The 17,758-nt window shown below is 38.7% G+C and overlaps 1 protein-coding gene across 1 annotated transcript in view; it reads left to right on the forward strand.

Moving 5' to 3' along the window:
* Positions 1-17,758, forward strand: part of CRYL1 (crystallin lambda 1) — a 51,484-nt gene that overhangs the window by 9,768 nt on the left and 23,958 nt on the right. Inside the window, exons 3-5 of the mRNA XM_083854718.1 lie at positions 61-187; positions 12,158-12,319; positions 16,311-16,505. Of these exons, the coding sequence (XP_083710844.1) occupies positions 61-187; positions 12,158-12,319; positions 16,311-16,505 (484 nt within the window). The remainder of the gene's footprint in view (positions 1-60; positions 188-12,157; positions 12,320-16,310; positions 16,506-17,758) is intronic.

Below are 17,758 nucleotides of genomic sequence, written 5' to 3' on the forward strand. Positions count from 1 at the left end.
AAATTGATAGTGGGTTAACAATGATAAAGTGTTCAAATGAGTCTCTGTTGTTTCTGTCAGCAAACAAATGAAAGACATGGAGAAGATGGGAGTCCTGAAAGGAGCTTTGAGTGCGGACCAGCAGTTGGCTCTCATTAGCGTCTGTACAGACCTGAAGGCAGCAGTAGAGGGTGCTACTTTCATTCAGGTAAGCAAAGATTTGTTAACTCCTAACAAACGGTTCAGAAAGGTGATTAAAAGCTGTGCTACGCAGTAGGTGAGCACTGGAGAGTTCAACATCCTGATCCCATAAGGATATAGTTGTGCTTGTTAAAGTTCTTTCTAGCTTGGTATCCTACATTAGAGTCCTTGCAAGTTTGTTCTGAGTTATGGAGGGTGAGGCTGGCAGCTAAACTGAGAGGGAATTGCTGACCTCCATGATAATGACTGTACCTGTTAAAAGGCTGAATGTGAAGTGAATGTTAACAGGAGATTTTTGGGGGACAGATTATTTCTTAGAGAGTGCCACACATTCTAAAACTGGATCTGAAATGTGTTTTTTGCTCTCCAGGTACCTAATGAAGGCAGAGAGTATGACATATGGGGTGGCTCTTCTGTCTGTGAGGGGGTGCTATAGCCAAACACAGTTATCCCAGAGTGTTAGGGTATTAAAACCAGGGTGGATACATACAGGTTGATACAGGTTTGAAATCTGTGCTGCTAAGTAAAATTGGAATGGGGAACAAACTGAACTGTTAGACCTGATAGTTTGTGGCTGCTTAATTATTGATATGCTCACTGGAATTGGACATAAGTGCAGAGAATAGGCTAATCTAGGACCATTTCTGGGATAAAGTATGAATGAATTTTCATTAGGATTGGCGTCTTCTACCCTGTGTTATTATATAATATACCCCAGTATTATTCCAGTGTTGTACCCTTAGCTGTCTCTACATGTATTCGTGCTGCACTCAAGTTTTCAACTTACACTTTTTCAGGCTGCAAATTCCCAGTCTGATCAGCTGCAACACAATCCTAAAAAGGGCACAGACTTCCTAATAACAATTCCACTGAAAGTGCACCTTTTATTCCTCCCAATTTGGTGAAGTGAGGAGGAGAAAATGGGAGGCAGGGCGAGGCCTCACACAGAATTCAAGGTGTGAATGTACTCCAGATTTTTACAGTGGTACACTGTTTTGTGTTCACTCCTTTTCTTCATAGCGTGACATTATATATTGTCACCCCCAGTATCTTAATCTTCCATCACTAATGAGCTCAGAGCTTGTTAGTTCATAGTATTGTGTTTGTGAATGTATTACCTAATTCTTCTAAGTTTAATTTGCAAATTTATTGTCTAAACACTCAGTCTCGTAAAGTCCTTCTGCAAATGTTTTTGGTTGTTGTAATGATGGCCAATTTAAATTTCATGAGCTAACTTTCAGGTCGTTTATGAATGGATGTAACAGGGCACAGCTATCTGTGAAACAGCACTGGCCAGTCTATTCCAGTGAGTAAGATCTGACTGTTCTTCCTACCTTCTGCTTGTGGAAGCTGTCTTCTTGTTTCCAGTATTCTCATGGTTCTTGTTTTCTTTTGCTGTTTCAAGCATTTCTTACTAGCTGGTGTATCTATATAGTGTCCTTACTTTATCCGTATGCTTCCTGTAAGCATCTGATTGATCCTTCTTAGTGCCAGCTTTCTATCTCTTTAGCATTCTGGCTTCTATTTTACCATCTTCTTTTGAAACTGTGATGGAATTCTTGGGTCTTGTTGCTCTGGCAGGGATGTTGAGTTTTGGTATACTGTTGGTTCCATGAGAGATGATCTTTGGCATGCCATGTCAGATTAAATCAAGGGCTGCATCCTTCTCCACCACTATCAGTTCATTTACAAAATTGGCATTGGGGAAACATTTCAAAATCAAAGCAATTTTCTTTAGAAGGAATCTGTGGAAGTCATCTGACCCAACCCATTGCAGGACCAACTTGCATCAACTTGCAGAGAATTTGTGCAGTTGAGTTTTGGATAAATACTTCTGGTCTCTTTGGGTAACTTGTTACAGTGTTTGATTACTGTCATTGTGCAACTTTACCCTAATATTTAATTGGGAATCTCTTCTTGCAACTTCAGTCTCTTACCTCCTATCCTACCAGCCTGCACCTCAGAGACCCTGTGTGTTCCTTTCAGGTAGCTGAAGACAGCAGTGTTGTGCTGATAGCCTCCTAACAGCAACAGCTTTCTATTTTATGTTTCCTTAGCCCTCTTGATGTCTCCAAACATGTAGTTGTTTAGTATGTCAATAAAAATAAACAAAAGAGCTCCAGTATGCCCATGGATAACAAGTCATATGTGTGAAACACGGTTGGCACTATTTGTATCAGCTCTCCAAACTATTTAAAGTTTTAAACAGCTCCAAACAGCTTTAAAGTTTAGTTTGATTCAAGGTGTTAACAAATGCACAGTGAAAGTGGGCAGGCAACTTATTTGAAATAGACTTTAATTTCCTCTTGGAGGAGCGTGGTGGAATAGAATGAAACAATCTAGGCTCACAGCCTTATTTCAGCAGTGAGCAGACTATTTTATGACTGAACCATATTAAAGCTGCTTAGTGCAGCTTTGAATGTGAAAGACAAAATGTACTAATTGTAACTTATAAGCACAAGTGTTCTGACTTTCAGTTACTTAAAAAAATAAATTTTTGTTGCATTAATCTTAGTCAAATAGAGAGGACTCAATTTTCATGTTTAATGATACAACCTACTGATTAGCTTATTCCAGAATTTTCGTGAGACCTGCATTTCTTTACCCTGAATTTCAGTTGGTTAAATCTTAACTTCATTTCAAATCTGGCTTTTGTCGAATAAGTCCACTTAAAGCTTTAAAAAACTTCTTGATGTTTGCCCTCCATGAGTAAATTCTTCAGACAGTCGCCTTTTATGTAGTTTCTGTAGGTCATAAGTTAAAACAGATGGGATAAAGTAGTAAAAAATAGAACTTCCTAGGTTATATCAGTGAAGATACAAAAGGGGAAAAGATGCAGGAAATAATTAGGAGGACTGAGAAGAGAATTTGTAATAGTAATGTCTTGAACCTTTTAAAAGGTTATATATTCTCTCTCCTGAGCATTTTCATGAAGTAACTTGTCTTGATTAGTGTGCTTTATATCAACTTCAAAAGGAAATCAGTCCGTGTTTTGCTCTCAATCTGAGTATTCACACAAGTTCACTTCTCAGAACTTTCCTATTCTACTTGGAATAAGTGCATAACCTATAGCATGTAGGTGAATGTACACTGCGAGTTTTTATACCATTAAAAGCTTTAATTCTGAAATAACTTTTCCATTAACTGAAAACTCCATGGAGATAAATTAATGGATATCTTTGTACTGTAATATTCCTGGCATGGGCCTATCATGGGTGAATTAAATATTTCTTACTTTTGTGTTCTTCGCTTTCCTGCATAAATATGTGATGGCTTTTGTCTACTGTCTTTTTGTGATTATTGTGTATTGAACATGTTAGTACTCCTTTGAATATTAAAACCAGATTTTAGTGGGTATGTGTCTAGTTCATAAATAATATAAATTGAACAGAAGTCAGTGCAGCACTTGTATGATCCCTTACCACAACACTACTGAAACAGAACCAAAGGTTTTAAATCCAACAATTTGCTAACTGAACAATAAAGTTTACTAGCTGTCAGAGGAAGGTAAGATGTCTAACTAGTGCTAAGATCTTACTCTTGACACCTGAGGTGCTGTGCATTTTGGTGAGTTTTGAGGGCTGGCTGGGCTGGTTGAAGATGGACACACAAGGTGACTGAGAGGTGATCTCTGAGCCCATCTGTTGGGCTGTGGCATTGAACAGAGCAGACTGGGCAAGGGGCTGAAGTTAAGCTTTTAACTTACACCTTGTGTTCTTGAGGTATTTATCCTTTTTACTTTTAAAAGAATCTAAAAGCTTTAGAAGAATATCTTCATTTCCTACCCACCCCTTTAAAAAGAGAAGGTGTTCTGCCCCCTCTCCTCCTCCCCCCATTACACCTGCACAAACTGTTGAGCTGATGATAATGACACAAATAGATTTTCAACCTGGTATCTTTCAGATCTTGCTGGCTCTTTCATCTTTTCCATTTAGGCATATTTTTAAAAAACAGTGTTAACAGCTTTCAAAAAGCCTGGTGGTGCCTTCAGGGTGCCAAAGCAGCATTGACTTTGGAGGTTTGACAACAGGTGTCTTGTGTATCTGGTCATAAAAATTAGTTTTTGACTGTTTACCGGTTTCTACTCAAAGCTTTTGTTTGACTTTCCTGATGGCTTTCAAGAGCCGTTTTACTTCTAGGGATGAGGGAATGTCTGCAGACAGTGGGTGAAGATATCTTCAGCTGCCTGGAATTCACAGGCTGGAAGACCATACTGCTTTGGAGGCTCTGTCAGTCACAGACCTGTGTAAAAACAAAACTGCTGGCAGGCAGTGCAAGCATTGCAGTAACATGGCTTCTTCTGAACTGAGCCCTGGATGGACAAACATGGGTCTGTTTGTTCTCAGCTGGGCAAATATAACCTTAGGCCTGGCTTTACCCTGCAGAGCTTAAACACAGGCCTGAGGCACCAGAAGTTTTGTTTTGGCTTTTGAGGGAACAGATTTGAGCCATGGGACCTGGCTTGCTGTCTTTGTAGAAGTTTTGAGAAATTTCTTTCTAATTTTAGAGATTGAACTGATCAGATCTTAAAGACTTGCTGTAAAACATTTTATGAAGTTAGTGTCTGAGTTGAACTGAAAGATGATGTTTAGGGTAAACATGTTACTGCAGCGGTGCTGCTGCTGAATGGACTTACATCCTTCCAAATTTTCCCACATTTATTTCCCACCTATTCTGTGCATATAACAGCTGCTGTCATCTACCATTACAGTCTTGAATATGGTTTTGGTCCCTGATTCAGGAGGTTGTAATTGCCAAAACTGTCATCCTGCCTGACAATTAATCTTGCTCTTCAGGTTCTCTTCCATTGCTCCCTGGTCCCTTTTCTGGGTGGTATTGTGTTTCCATTGCCTTTCCTAGATCACTTTCCCTACTTTTCAGGATGGATGAGATCAGGATAGAGGAAAACAGGAAAAACCTAGTAGTTTGAGAGAAGATGTAAGGAGGAGGATGTCAGTCAAGTAGTTTGAGATCTTATTGCCCTTTCCTGAGGGAACAAAAAGGATCTTCATCTGTAGCAGCCTGATCAACTTGTCTGCCTTTTGAAAATTTTGTGGGACATGTGAACATCATGGAAAATGATGGAACTTTTCATGACATGGTACTAACAGAAGAAGCAAACTTGTCTTCATTTGCTGTATTTGTTAAAAAAAACCCCAACCGGCCAAAAAGCCTCTCACAGAACCCCTCAAACCCTCCCAAATTTGCAAGTCTTATTTTAGAAAATGTAGTTCTGAAAACTAGTACCTCTTCAGATCCTGGTTTTTTTTCTAGTAAAAGTTGAAAGGACACTTGTAATTCAGTCATTTATTCTGAACAGTATAAAATGGCAGTAACTTGATATTTTTATTGGTCAGATTCTTTAATAGAGTATGTTTATGAAACGTAGGAAAGTACAAAATGTTTCCATCCAAGTGCTGGATTTCACCTCAGTGTTGTTTACTTGCACAGTATTGTGCAGTCAACAGTCTTTCATGTCACTCAAGAGGTAGTGATTTAGGAAGCATCAGATTTCACGCTCATATGAGCTCATATGTTCAAGACAAATAAGAAATTATCACTCTAGATCTAAAGTGATTTATAGCCTTAAATTATTTTTTAAAATTAGATTAGCCTGAAAGTGCTGATGCTTTACTTGATCTTTTATGATTGCTTTTACAATAAACTTCATCTAGTGATGAGACTAAAGGCAGGCAGGATCACTCATACCTAGACAACTGTCTGTCAAGAATGTGTTAACCTGTTCTTAAAATTCTCTTGTGGTGTGATTCCTTCTCCTCCCACGTTTAGCATTTTGCTCCAGTGTATACATAACCCATAGAAAATCTGTAACTGAACCCCTGGGATGTGAAACCCACATGCCTATACTTTATTTATATTTTTTATAATTGTATCACATGGTGATAATGTGGCCCTCCCATTTCTAACAAACCAGTTAAAAAGTTAAAAAAGCCAGTCTGCTTTTCAATTAAAGGAGCTGCTGCCCTTATTATGCCTTTTTACCCTTGGCTTACAGGATAGCAGTAGTTAGTAATTTAGTTAAGGTCAAAATAGAAGTCTTGATTGCCAAGGTTGTGTGGCTTGTTTTTGACTAACTAGAGTTGTTTTATACCTAAGGGGGCTTGTGTTGCAAATGGTATTTTTGCTAATGATTTGTTTTTTGTTCATGAGCTTGAAATGGTCTGGGAGGAAGTTGTGTGCCCTCTTAGTGGAATGAGTATCTGCTGTGGGAAAGGGGCAGACAGTCTGATCAGCTCCTGTTCCCCTGTGTGTATCCCACTGGGTTGGGTTTCTGCCTCACATCCAAGCGTTTCAGGGCTTTTCTGGTGGTTTGTTGTTTGGGGTTTTTTCCTCATTCTACCTCATTTTAGCTGATCAAAATCCTGACACTGCACTGAAAGGTATGCCACAGCCTGGGGTCTCCTTTCCACAACAGCTGTGTGTGTGTCTCATCCCTAAGCCATGCAAAAGTGTGTGTGCCTCCTACCCAGCTGCTGGCCCTGCCTTTCTCCTCAAGGAGGGCAGAAACACTTTACAAAAAGAGACTGAAATAAACGTTTTCCCTTTACCATCTTTGAAATAACAATTTTTTGTTTGTCACCTTGTTTTAATATTGTCTTGGTATACTGTTAGATGCACATACTGTTCACCTCCGAAGTGCCTCAAAATATGCATCTAAAACTATTTTTGAGTGGGCCATGATGGAAAAGTCCAAAATACTCGAAGACAAGTATTTGTATTTGAAATATTGTAATGATTTTGAATTTTGTGAAATTTTCAAACCTATTCAATGTAGGAAAAAAAATAGATATTTGAGCTAAGTTCTATTGGTTAGCAATAATATCAGAAGCAAAATTGATACTCTGACTTAATAATTTGTAGTGATATTAAAAATACAATTTTATGTTCTATGCTTGTTTCACCAGCTGAACTCCCAGCCTCTGCAGTCAAAATGTCACATTTTTTAATTGGAGGTGGTGTAGTTCCCCTGGTTCATGTGTGTGACTCTTGTTTACTGACTAGAGTGCACTTTAGTGTCTGACATGGGATACAATAGAAAAAAGCTCAACTTTCCTTAATAAAAGGTGTATCTTCACTCTTCCAGAATGGAAATACACACCTAAACCCTGCAGCCTAAAAAGCCTGAAAAAGCCTAAATAAAAATTAGAATAATTTGGAATTAAATACTAGTGATAGTAGTAAGCATTTTAAACACTCTTTTGCTCAAAATGTATTTTGATGTGGATTCGATAAAATGATGACTGAAACACAGCAGTCAATATGCAAGATGGAGCAAATAGATGGCTTTTTGCTTTGGTAACTTCAGTAACTTTGCCAGTGATGTTGGGGAAAACAGAACTTGTTGTCAAATGGCAGAGTTTAATTTGCAGAGAGAGCTTATTTTAGCATTCAAAGAAGCTTTTACAAGAATCCTTTATTATATTATTTAGATATAGTAAAATTATATGGAATAATTGTATTTGCCTATACAGTTGCTATCTATAGATAGTGATTTGAAACCTCTATATTTAATTTCATTAAATATGCAGGTCTCCTCTTCAGATAATTTTAATGTCTGTCTTAAACGGCATTCAGGTTATGTATATAAAAATCCACAGGCTTTGGATTTGGATAAAAATCCACCTGCTTTTTGTAGGTTTATATTATTCAGGCTTTGTTTTAGAAATAAAACATTCTCAAGTGACTTGTTAGATTGAAAGTAAAACCATTATGCCTGTCTTTTCTGTGAAGTTCTTTTTCTAGTGGATTATAACTATAGAAGATAATGGAAGTATTTGTAGAAATGTATTAGACACCAAGCTTTCAGAAAAGCTCTTTTTCTGAAATGCAGAACTCTTTGTCTCTTAATCCTATGAAGTTCTTTAGATTCCCACAAAAAGCTGGACATAATGTGGTTCCTGTTGCAGGAGTGCTGACAGTCTGGGTCCTGCTTGTGGGATAGTTCGGTGCTTTGAAAGCTGCTGCTGTGGCCTCATTCTGTGAGAGGAGAGGATTGCTGTCACTTGACTCTGGGAGCTGTTCTAGAGGAGTGCCTTAAAAATGTCAGCTAAATCACAGCACTGACAAGCTGAGGCTCCTTAAAATGCTGTAAGTTTTATATGTGTGTAAACAGAGCAGGGGCTTGTGGCATGTTTGGAGATCCTCACTTAGCTGCAGATGAGGAGCATTCTTGTTGCAGTCAAAGTGGTCATGGCTTCTAAACAATTTACCTGCTGCTTAAAACCTTACTGAATTTACTGGGAAAGGGGAAGTTGAAGAACTCTAGATAATAATTTTCTACCTTAGTTATGTCTGGCAAGGGCACAGGATGCCCTTGCTGTAGCAGCTGTGGCATGACAGCAAAATGCAACTCAGGGGTTACGTGGTACTAGACAAAGGTGAATAGCTGTAGGAGGGAAATAGCTGTGGGAGGGGAATTGGGTGCTTCTTGCTCTCCCTTGGTTTGATTGAGGAGTCAGTTGAGAACTTATGGATCAAGATTAGCAGGACCACCAATATGGGAGACTTTGTGGTAGACGTCTGCTACAGATCACTTGATCAGGAAGAAAAGGCCTTCTTCAGAAGCCTGCCATTCACAGGCCCATGTCTTCATGGTGGGGCTTTAGCCACATCAATATCTGCTGGAGGGACAGCAAAGGAGAGCACAAAGAATTCAGAAGGATTGTGGAATGGATTCATGATGACTTTAACGCAGGTGGTTGAGAACTAGAAGAGAGGACATGATGTGCTGGACCTCACAGACAATGAAGAACTGATTGGAGATGTGGAGGTCAGGGGAAAGTCTTGGCTATACTGACCATGAGATGGTGAAGTTGAGGATCCTGAGAGGAGAAGACAAAAACTGGGATTACAGCCCTTGACTTCAGGAGGGACAACTTTGGCCTGTTGGGCCAAAATCTACTTGGAAGAATCCTGTGGTATGGGATAAACTCCTGCAGTGAAGATGGGTCTAGGAGAGCTCAAGACAGATCTATCTTTACTTGGAGGAATGTATATATTATCATAAACCTTCATATTAAGATTACCAAAGAAACACTTTATTTATGTTTTGAATTTGCAGCAGACAGCATCTAGTCAGGAGGTAGGAATTCATTGTGCAGCTGTAGCTTTCAGACTTCTTTGTTCATCAGTTCCTAATACCTGATGGTGACTACCATCAGACTCTATACTTGTTATTGGGAAGGCTTGATGCTGCGCTCTGTGACAGCCCTTCCAGATGATTTTACAGAAAGTGGCTTGCTTGTTGCTGAGTGGTTGCTAATCTTTGACCTTCTGCATGCTAGTTTAAATATCTGGCTTTCATCTTATACTGCTTGTGTAGGATGTTTACTTATTTTAGGACCATACTGCTGTGTTGCAGGACTTTGCTTCAGGCCATATTTTGTTTCTTTTGCATCCCAGTACTAATAAATTGCTCAGCAGCAATTTTCATTGATAGTATAAGGAAAAGGTACTTTGCAAGATAGTGTTTTGGGGAGTGTTTTTCTAGAATTTACAGAGGAGTTGCTACCTATGCATATTTGAGAATGGATGGGAAGAACCTGGGGAGGTGCCAGCATTTAAATATCGGAGAATGAAGTTGTGCATTTAGATGAGCGTGGGTGCATGTGGGAGCACAGATGGTGGGTGGCATGGTGAGAAAGGCCTATATAAAACCACAAAGATACTGGATTTAAACAGATAAAACTCACTGGCTTTCCATGTACTGATATTTCAGGGGTTGTGTCGTATGAGTGCAGCATCTTAATTAGGGGCAACTAGGCCTCAATCACCATGTGGTGTATCAGTAGCTAGGGAGGGAATCTAGCATGGCTTTATCTTCGTGTAGTTCTTTAAGAGTTCATAAATTGGTTCAGGTAGCTGCTGTGTGTTCTCTGAACATGTATTTGAATAGTGTAATTCCTCTTACATCTAAGCCTTTAATTCAATACAACACTTCCAGGAGATGGGTTTTAAAAATTAACAGCTGTCATGTTCTGATCAGGCTCTTAAGAGATGTCTAATAATGTTTAAATTGGAAGCCAGATTTGTAGCAACCTTGTGACCAGGCCTTGGAATAAAGGTTTACTGTTCACTGCAAATGAGATGTATGATCTTCCTTAAGAAAAGGGCACAGAAATATACAGTGTCACTTAAAATGCATAGTGGTGCCTACTTACCTTTTTGCACTGTTTTTTTGAGAGAAACTGTGGTAGCTTTATACCCATATCTTATCTGCTCTCTGTTTGATCTTCTCTTTCTCATGGTAAACAGAATAGCTTCAGACCTCTCCAGGCTACATAACTGACAGTAAGTGAGGTTCCTTTTTAATGGATTGTTTAGAGCTTAATTTTCCCCCTGTTCTTCAGGGAATTGGTGTCTCTGAGAAAATAATTGCATGCTTGAGAACAGAAGCTTTATTGCAGTCGTCCAACAACCTGAATACAATTGTGACACTATACAAGAAACTCTAAGCAAATGGCCCATTCAGAAACCTTACGTAACCATGGCAGGTTTGAGTTTCCAGCAGATTTGAGTTTGCCTTTTCGATTATCATCTCATGTGAGAGCAGGCTTAGAGTTTCAAGTTCATAAACCTATTCAGAGCAGCTCTTTTATTAGCTTGAACAGTATCTGCAGAGTTCTCGTCATCTTTGGCTTCACTAAAAGAAGCTATTTAAACTTAACCAACAAGCAGGGATTCTGGAACTATGAGCAGAGTATCATTTTGTTTTGATAAGGCCGTCTAATACTGTGGGCTCTATCTGGAGTTCTTAAATGACCCTGTTTATCTCTTCTGCATCATGGAACCTTTGGTACTGTTCCATGCAGGTTGTTTTTTAAGACTTCAAATTACTTTTAAAACATTTTTTGGTTTAAAAACTGTGGCCCTGGACATTCTTGCCACAGAGTTTGTTCTGAAGCAGTAGATATTAAATGTAAATTTTGGATTATGTCAAATGTAGCCTTTTCCTCTAATCCTGCCATGTGTAATTCAGCATAACAGAAGGGACAGAATGATGTACTGACAGGTGAGAGGAGGTTAGAGTTGGAAAAGAGCAAGTATTTTCTGTGTGTTTTAAGAGGTTTTGCAATTTTGGGATCCTGATTGGATTTTTTAAACTCTTCCAAAAACCCTCAAAAACAGGCTGACCTCCTTCCTCCATTTTCTCCTTGTAGGCTGAAGACTTTTCTGTTGCTTGTGGGATCCACTGTAGTTATTATCCCATGTTCTTCTCCTCCCAGACTAGTACATCTTTGCATGCTCTCCTTGAGGCATCTCCTGGACATAACTTTGGAAATCTGGTGACTGTAGGTTGTGGCTCTTGGCTCACGCATGTGAAATTTCACACAGTAGTGTAGAGCTGAATGTTCTCAGTAGCTTTGGAAGAAGTTTTGATAGCATTCATTCTACTTCAGATGGTCTTCATGAGTCTTTTTCAGTGAGCCTCACGCTTGAAATGCTTAAGTATCTTCCTTAATTTCAACTCTAGGAATTGTTTAAGCAAGGTTGCAGAGCTGTACCTTGGAATGTCCTGCCATAGTTCTGGAGATTGTAAGTTTGTCTTCTTTTGAGATACACCTGTTCATTTCCATCTTGTCTGAGATAGAATACTGACTTCTATCATGTGAGATTCTCTTAAAAAGTGGTAATCTCTGTATTGTGTTCTCTCTCTCAGTAAGTTAAGGCCTGTATTTTAGACAAAGCAGAATATTTTCTTATGTGTTAAATCTCCTGTAGGATGTGGTGGTCCGTATTCTGCTGTACATAAATGCTTGGGCTTTCCATTTCTGTAGCTGTGGGAAGATAATTTTGTGTCAATGGCTCACTGGTATATCTAGGCTGATTAAAATAGATGGTTTGTGCTGAATTCCTAGGTGTCTAAGTCTAAGATGGGATCAGTGAAGTCTGAGATGTATGGATAGATACTATTGAACTACATGACTTCTAATACTGGTTTTTGGTTTTATTCCAGGAATGTACTCCAGAGAACCTGGAGCTGAAAAAGAAGATTTTCGGTCAGTTGGACCTTATTGTGGGTGACAGTGTTATCTTGAGCAGTTCGACCTCTTGTCTCTTACCCAGCAAATTGTTCACTGGCCTTAAACATGTCAAGCAGTGCATCGTGTCACATCCTGTAAGTATGGTGGCATGTTTCCTTTTTGTGTAAACTGCATCCCAAACTCCTTCCTGGAGACTGAAACAGTCAGAAGAGTATTTGGGGCTCTTGTGTGCCATTGTAAGTGTGCAGGGCCAACTGCTCAAAAAAGCTGTAGTTTGGTTATTCTGTGAGCAGCAGCACTAATCTACAAAATTGAGAGGCTGTAGCATGTTGCATACTCTTGGTTCAAGATATGTTCTGTATGAGCTGTTGTGCTCATATTATTGTGTGTTTCTCAAACTTTCTCAAACATGGCTTTCAAAATGTAGGAATTCTATATTTTGGGTACAAATTCATAGCATTGCTACTTTCTTCTTGTGTCATTGTTAGTCTTGTCTAGTATCCTCTTTTAGCTTCTGTTGGGTAACAGTAAGACTCCAAACACAGAGCTGCATGTGCTTATCAGGCTATATTGATAAAAGATGGGAAATTTAGACTCCAGTTTCTTCAGACTTTTGATGGCAGAAGCAGTATTCCTTAATTCCAGAAAGAGGAATTAAGGAATGATGACATTGAACAAATTGGACTTGGAGCTGAATTTGTATGCTTCATGACCAACTGGGACAGGGCAGTTAATGCAAAAATGGAATTACTAGATGTTGCAGCAGGACCTCAGAATGGTCAAAGGCACTTATGAGCTTCTGTAGAGGTCTGTTTGGATCTGCCAGACAGCAATTTATCACATCTCTCCTCTTCATGGAAGAGCATTTTATCCTGATCATCACTGGGATTCTTACTGCTTCTGTTTTCCACTACTCAAGAAGCTGATGAATTTGTTAACCCAATGTTAGTCTGCTAGTCAGCTGGTCAGTTAAGAGGACTGTTGTCATGAAGAAAGGTGCTGCCCTGGTTTCTGCAGTTTGGTAACTACATGATGTCTCTCCAGGACATCCCTCAGACTGTAAAGTAAATGTCAATTCCCTAGGCATGCTCAAGAATAGAAAAATACAGCACTACTTTACTGTAGTAGCTGTAGTGTCTATACAGCTAGCTGTAGCCTAATGCTATAGTGTGAAAGCATTTGGTCAGTGCCTTTCTGACACCTCCCCACCACCACCATTGTGCCTTGGGGTGCCTGAGTGACAAGGAGAATAAAAGGCTTGGTTTGGTTTATTTCTGTATAATAAGTTTTTAATCCCTTTTAATTATTAAAAAAGTCAAATTTCAAAATATGTATCTGTGCCTAGGTCTAGCCTTTCTCCAGTCTAAAATTCAATAGTTCCTTATCTCTCATTTCCAGGGTTGTAATTTTCTGTAGTGCAAGAGAAGACATAATGTCTCTTTAACATTTTGATATTAAGTAACTATACAATTTCTTTTTTTTAACCAATTCATGGCTGCCTGACTCTTGTCAGTCTTTGATTTTACTGTACTCTTTCTTAATATTTTCCCAAGTTGGTCTGTACCAGTTGATTTTGTTTAGTCTGAACTGCAGTCTTCCTAGGAGCCACTCCTGAAACCAGATTTTATCAGATCTGGAAAGGTAGTCTGTCTCTGCATAAATATTTTCAATGTTTCTGTTTTGAAGATATGTATTTTGTCAAAGTGAATGCTCTGGAGTACCTTAAAATGTCTAATTGTTCCAGAATGGCTTTGCAGTCCAAATGAGACTGTTTTCTTAGTAATCTCAGCTTCACTCAGCTCTTCTGAGTCTACCAAAGAAGCTGTAAACCAGTGTACTCTTCCAGGGGCCTTTCTGCATCTGCATCAGGAAACATGCTTGCTTTGTAGCATTGTTGGCTTTGGGTGGGTTCTTTTGGTTTATTTTTTATTAAGATCTTGGACACAAATAGTAGGATTTGGTTGCTGCAGGAAGCAAGCAGCTGTGCAAGACACTGAAATCAAGTATGGAATTTGATATACCAGAAAAATTAAAAGCTAAATTTGTAGTGCCTCTGGCATGGGTGAAGGTGTTGAGGTTAAATGAAATTAAATGAAATGCTCAAAGTGCAGAAGCAGCTCAAGCCTTTGCTTAACATGGGTCATTTATTATTAAAAAAAAAAAGTCCCACAGCACAGCTGTACGATAGAAATGCACACACTACTTACGTTACAATACAAAACAGGTACAGCTGTTATCTGAAAGCAGTTTCAGGCAGTGGATCAGTAGAGGTCTGCTGCAGGGTGGTTCTTTTCTCATGTACTGTATATGCCTGCTAGGTCACACAACTAGAAATCTAGAGGAGAGGAGATTGTGCCACTGAGTGAAGTCCCCTGTTTTACAAGAAATCCTGCAATCAAACAACTTCAAACCTGCATTAAACGCTCTCAGATTGTTTTTTTTTAACTCAAATTCTCCTGTTAGAAATTATTTGTGTCTTCCATTTTTTGTTCCAATCTTACTACTGGTCCATTAAAATTAATATTTATGTTTGTTGACAGCTTTTGTGTAACTTAATTATTTTCAGTGGTTTTTTTCATCTTCTTTCTTAGCTGTCACTTTGTTACACTAAGGTGACCTTCTGTTCCCTGGAATACTTCTCATTTTTAGAAACTTTCTTCCATTCCCTATTTAATCTATGTTCTATCACTGTCAGTTTTTATCAGTATCTATTATCTCGCTCCTGAAGAGTTGTCTTCCTGTGTCTCCTCAGTGTGCTCATGAACACACCCATATGTTTACTGTGCCAAGTTCATGAAAAGGAATGCTTCAATAAGATCATTGTCAGCAGTAATCCTTGAAGAAATTTTTAATAGCCTTAGTCTCCTCTTTCTGATTGGAACCTGTGGTATACTTAAGGTTTAGGAAAGCCTCAGAGAATGTCTTAGTGCTTGCACTGTTTTGGGTCTTGCTCAATTGCCTGGCACCACTGGCTGGTGTCCATCCACCACACTGTTCTTCTCAGTGTTGGTGGTGGCACTGCCAAAGATACTGATGGGAGAGAGGCTGTGTTGGGACACAAGACCCTCTAAAAGGAATGAAGTGTGTTACATCAGTAAATAGAGCAGATGTCAGACCCTGCAGGAAAAAGAACCATGTAAATACTGAAAAGAAGGAACATGCATGGAGGAAAGGCTGCTTGCATGTTCCTGTGACTAAATCCCGTATTTGCATTTACAGGAGCACAGTTAAGAGAAGTTGATTATAAGGGAGCATGATGAAAGAATCAGTATTTAATTACATTTTTTAAATGTCAGTGTTATTCCTGGTAGTAATTTATAATATGTTAGCTCTTTCTGTTGCCTGGAACTAGATGGAGAGCAATTTAACACCTTTAAGAGTACAGCTGAAGGACTGCTACTTTAGAAAGAGCATGCATGCTGCATTACTGTCTATAACACTATGACCTGAAGAACTTTTTCCTGTTTCCAGGATGTTCTTTAGGATTTTTTTGGTTTTCACTTCAAAAATACATAACACAAAGATCTTGACTTGATGAGAAATTACATTTGGGAAGAGTCAGGGAGAGGTAATTTATTTTTTTCTAAGTACAGTGTTTGAAGGTAACCTGTTCTGCAACATTTTCAAAGTATGCTTTATGTGATATCTGTTACTGTATTTAGCATATATTTACAGGCTTGGGCCAGTATCTGCTTATCTGTTAAGTGTTGCATCTTACAGGTGGTGTTTAGCAATACTTCTGTTATAAAGTTCCTGACTCTTTAAAAGGAAATGCCTTGCTTAATTTGGAAAGACAGGTGGTGACCATATGTCTTACAACAACAAGCAACCTGAATATTGAGCAAACAGTTCCTCAAGTCAGAATAAAATCTTCTAGTACTGTTTGAGTGCTGTCATCTCTGATGTAGCTCCATGAACTTTGCTGGGGTTAAACAGAGTTTAATTTAGTGCAAGTTTAATTATTTCTTTTAATTTGAATTAATGATTGGTGAAATCTTCCAAGGTCTGAATGTCAGGCTTGCTGTGTTCACTGGAAATTATCCAAGCTAGTGCCAGCTATAAAGATGCTTTATATTAACTTGTCCTGTTGGTGGCTGATGTTCTTCTTTTCTGTTTCTTCTTGAGGTAAATCCACCTTACTTTGTGCCGTTGGTTGAAATTGTTCCTCATCCAGAAACAGATCCTTCTACAACAGAGAGAACATATGCCCTGATGAAGAAGATTGGTCAGTCTCCTGTCAGACTAAACAGAGAAATTGAGGGATTTGTTCTGAATCGACTACAGTATGCAGTGATAAGTGAAGCTTGGAGACTTGTGGGTGTATGTATATCTTTCTTTTTTCAGTACTTGGTCAGTTCTGTAGATGTGATAAATGAAATTGTATATTTAAACATCCCTTAAATTTGTGTAATCTTTGTTCAGCTGTCCCTTATGAACATAAAATGTATATTTAAATGTAAATCAAGCCCCGTAAGAAGTGATGTCAATTATAAAAAGCAAAGACTGACAAAAACAAGGTGATATGTGGTGGTAAAAATTATTCTTTCTCCTGCTTTCTTTTTTCAGAATACTGTTATTTTCAGGGCAATCAAAAGAATAATTTTAAAAGCACAGGAATCAAAATACTGATTTTTCGTTTTGTAGGCTTCTCATCATTTCCTGTTTGGTTTTTTTCTAGTGTTCTTGGCCTAGTGTACAGTGGTCATGAAGATATTTTAAATGATTTTCTCTTTGGCCTTTCAGGAGCTGCACTCATAGTTTAACTGTTACTTGATACTTGTAGGTAAAGACAGATTTCTCCTCCTCCTGCCCATTCAGACTTCTAGCTGAGAATCATTTGTTTGTGTGGCTTCTGCTTTTCCCACAGTTAGCTGTTCTCTGCTGAAAAGTCTGATCTTTCAGCAGCAGGAGCTGAGTTGTGAGTCTGTTGCTGTTCTCTTGAGAAGAGTTTCGACTGAGCTTTAATAGGACTTACTTGTGTTTTGATTTCTCAAGTTGTTTAAAACAACCATGCACACAAATACAGGTAAAGATCTTAAAACTAAGGTAATATTACTATAAGCAAGGCAAATCTTTTTCCAAAGAAGTGTTTAAACATAGTTGCTGAACTGATTTTGCTTACCTGTAGCTGGCTTGCACTAGCAATGTAATACAATATAAAGGAGGTGGTGAATAACAGTAAGTAAAACAGTGTTGGGAGGAAGAAACTGGTCTACTGCTGAAGATGTTCATTTAAATTTTAAAAAGGTTAAACTTTTAATACAAAGTCTCGAGTTTATGATAAGAGAAACACCTTCAGACAGCTGTAGTCATGTTGGAAAACACAGGATAGAAAAGACAGTCACATACAGTCACAGGATAGTTTGGGTTGGAGGGGACCTCTGGAGATCGTCTAGCCCAGCCCCCTACTATAGCAGGTTGCACAGAATCACGTCTAGGTGGGTTTTTAATAACTTCAGAGGAGAATATTCATTCTCATTGGGCAGCCTGCTTCAGTTCTTTGTCACCCTCAAGGTAAAGAATTTTTTTCTTCCTATTCAGATGTAACTTTGAGTTTATAGTTCGTGCCTTTT

The sequence above is a fragment of the Zosterops lateralis genome (assembly GCF_965231275.1).
Source record: "Zosterops lateralis genome assembly, chromosome: 2".
Lineage (NCBI taxonomy): Eukaryota > Metazoa > Chordata > Aves > Passeriformes > Zosteropidae > Zosterops > Zosterops lateralis.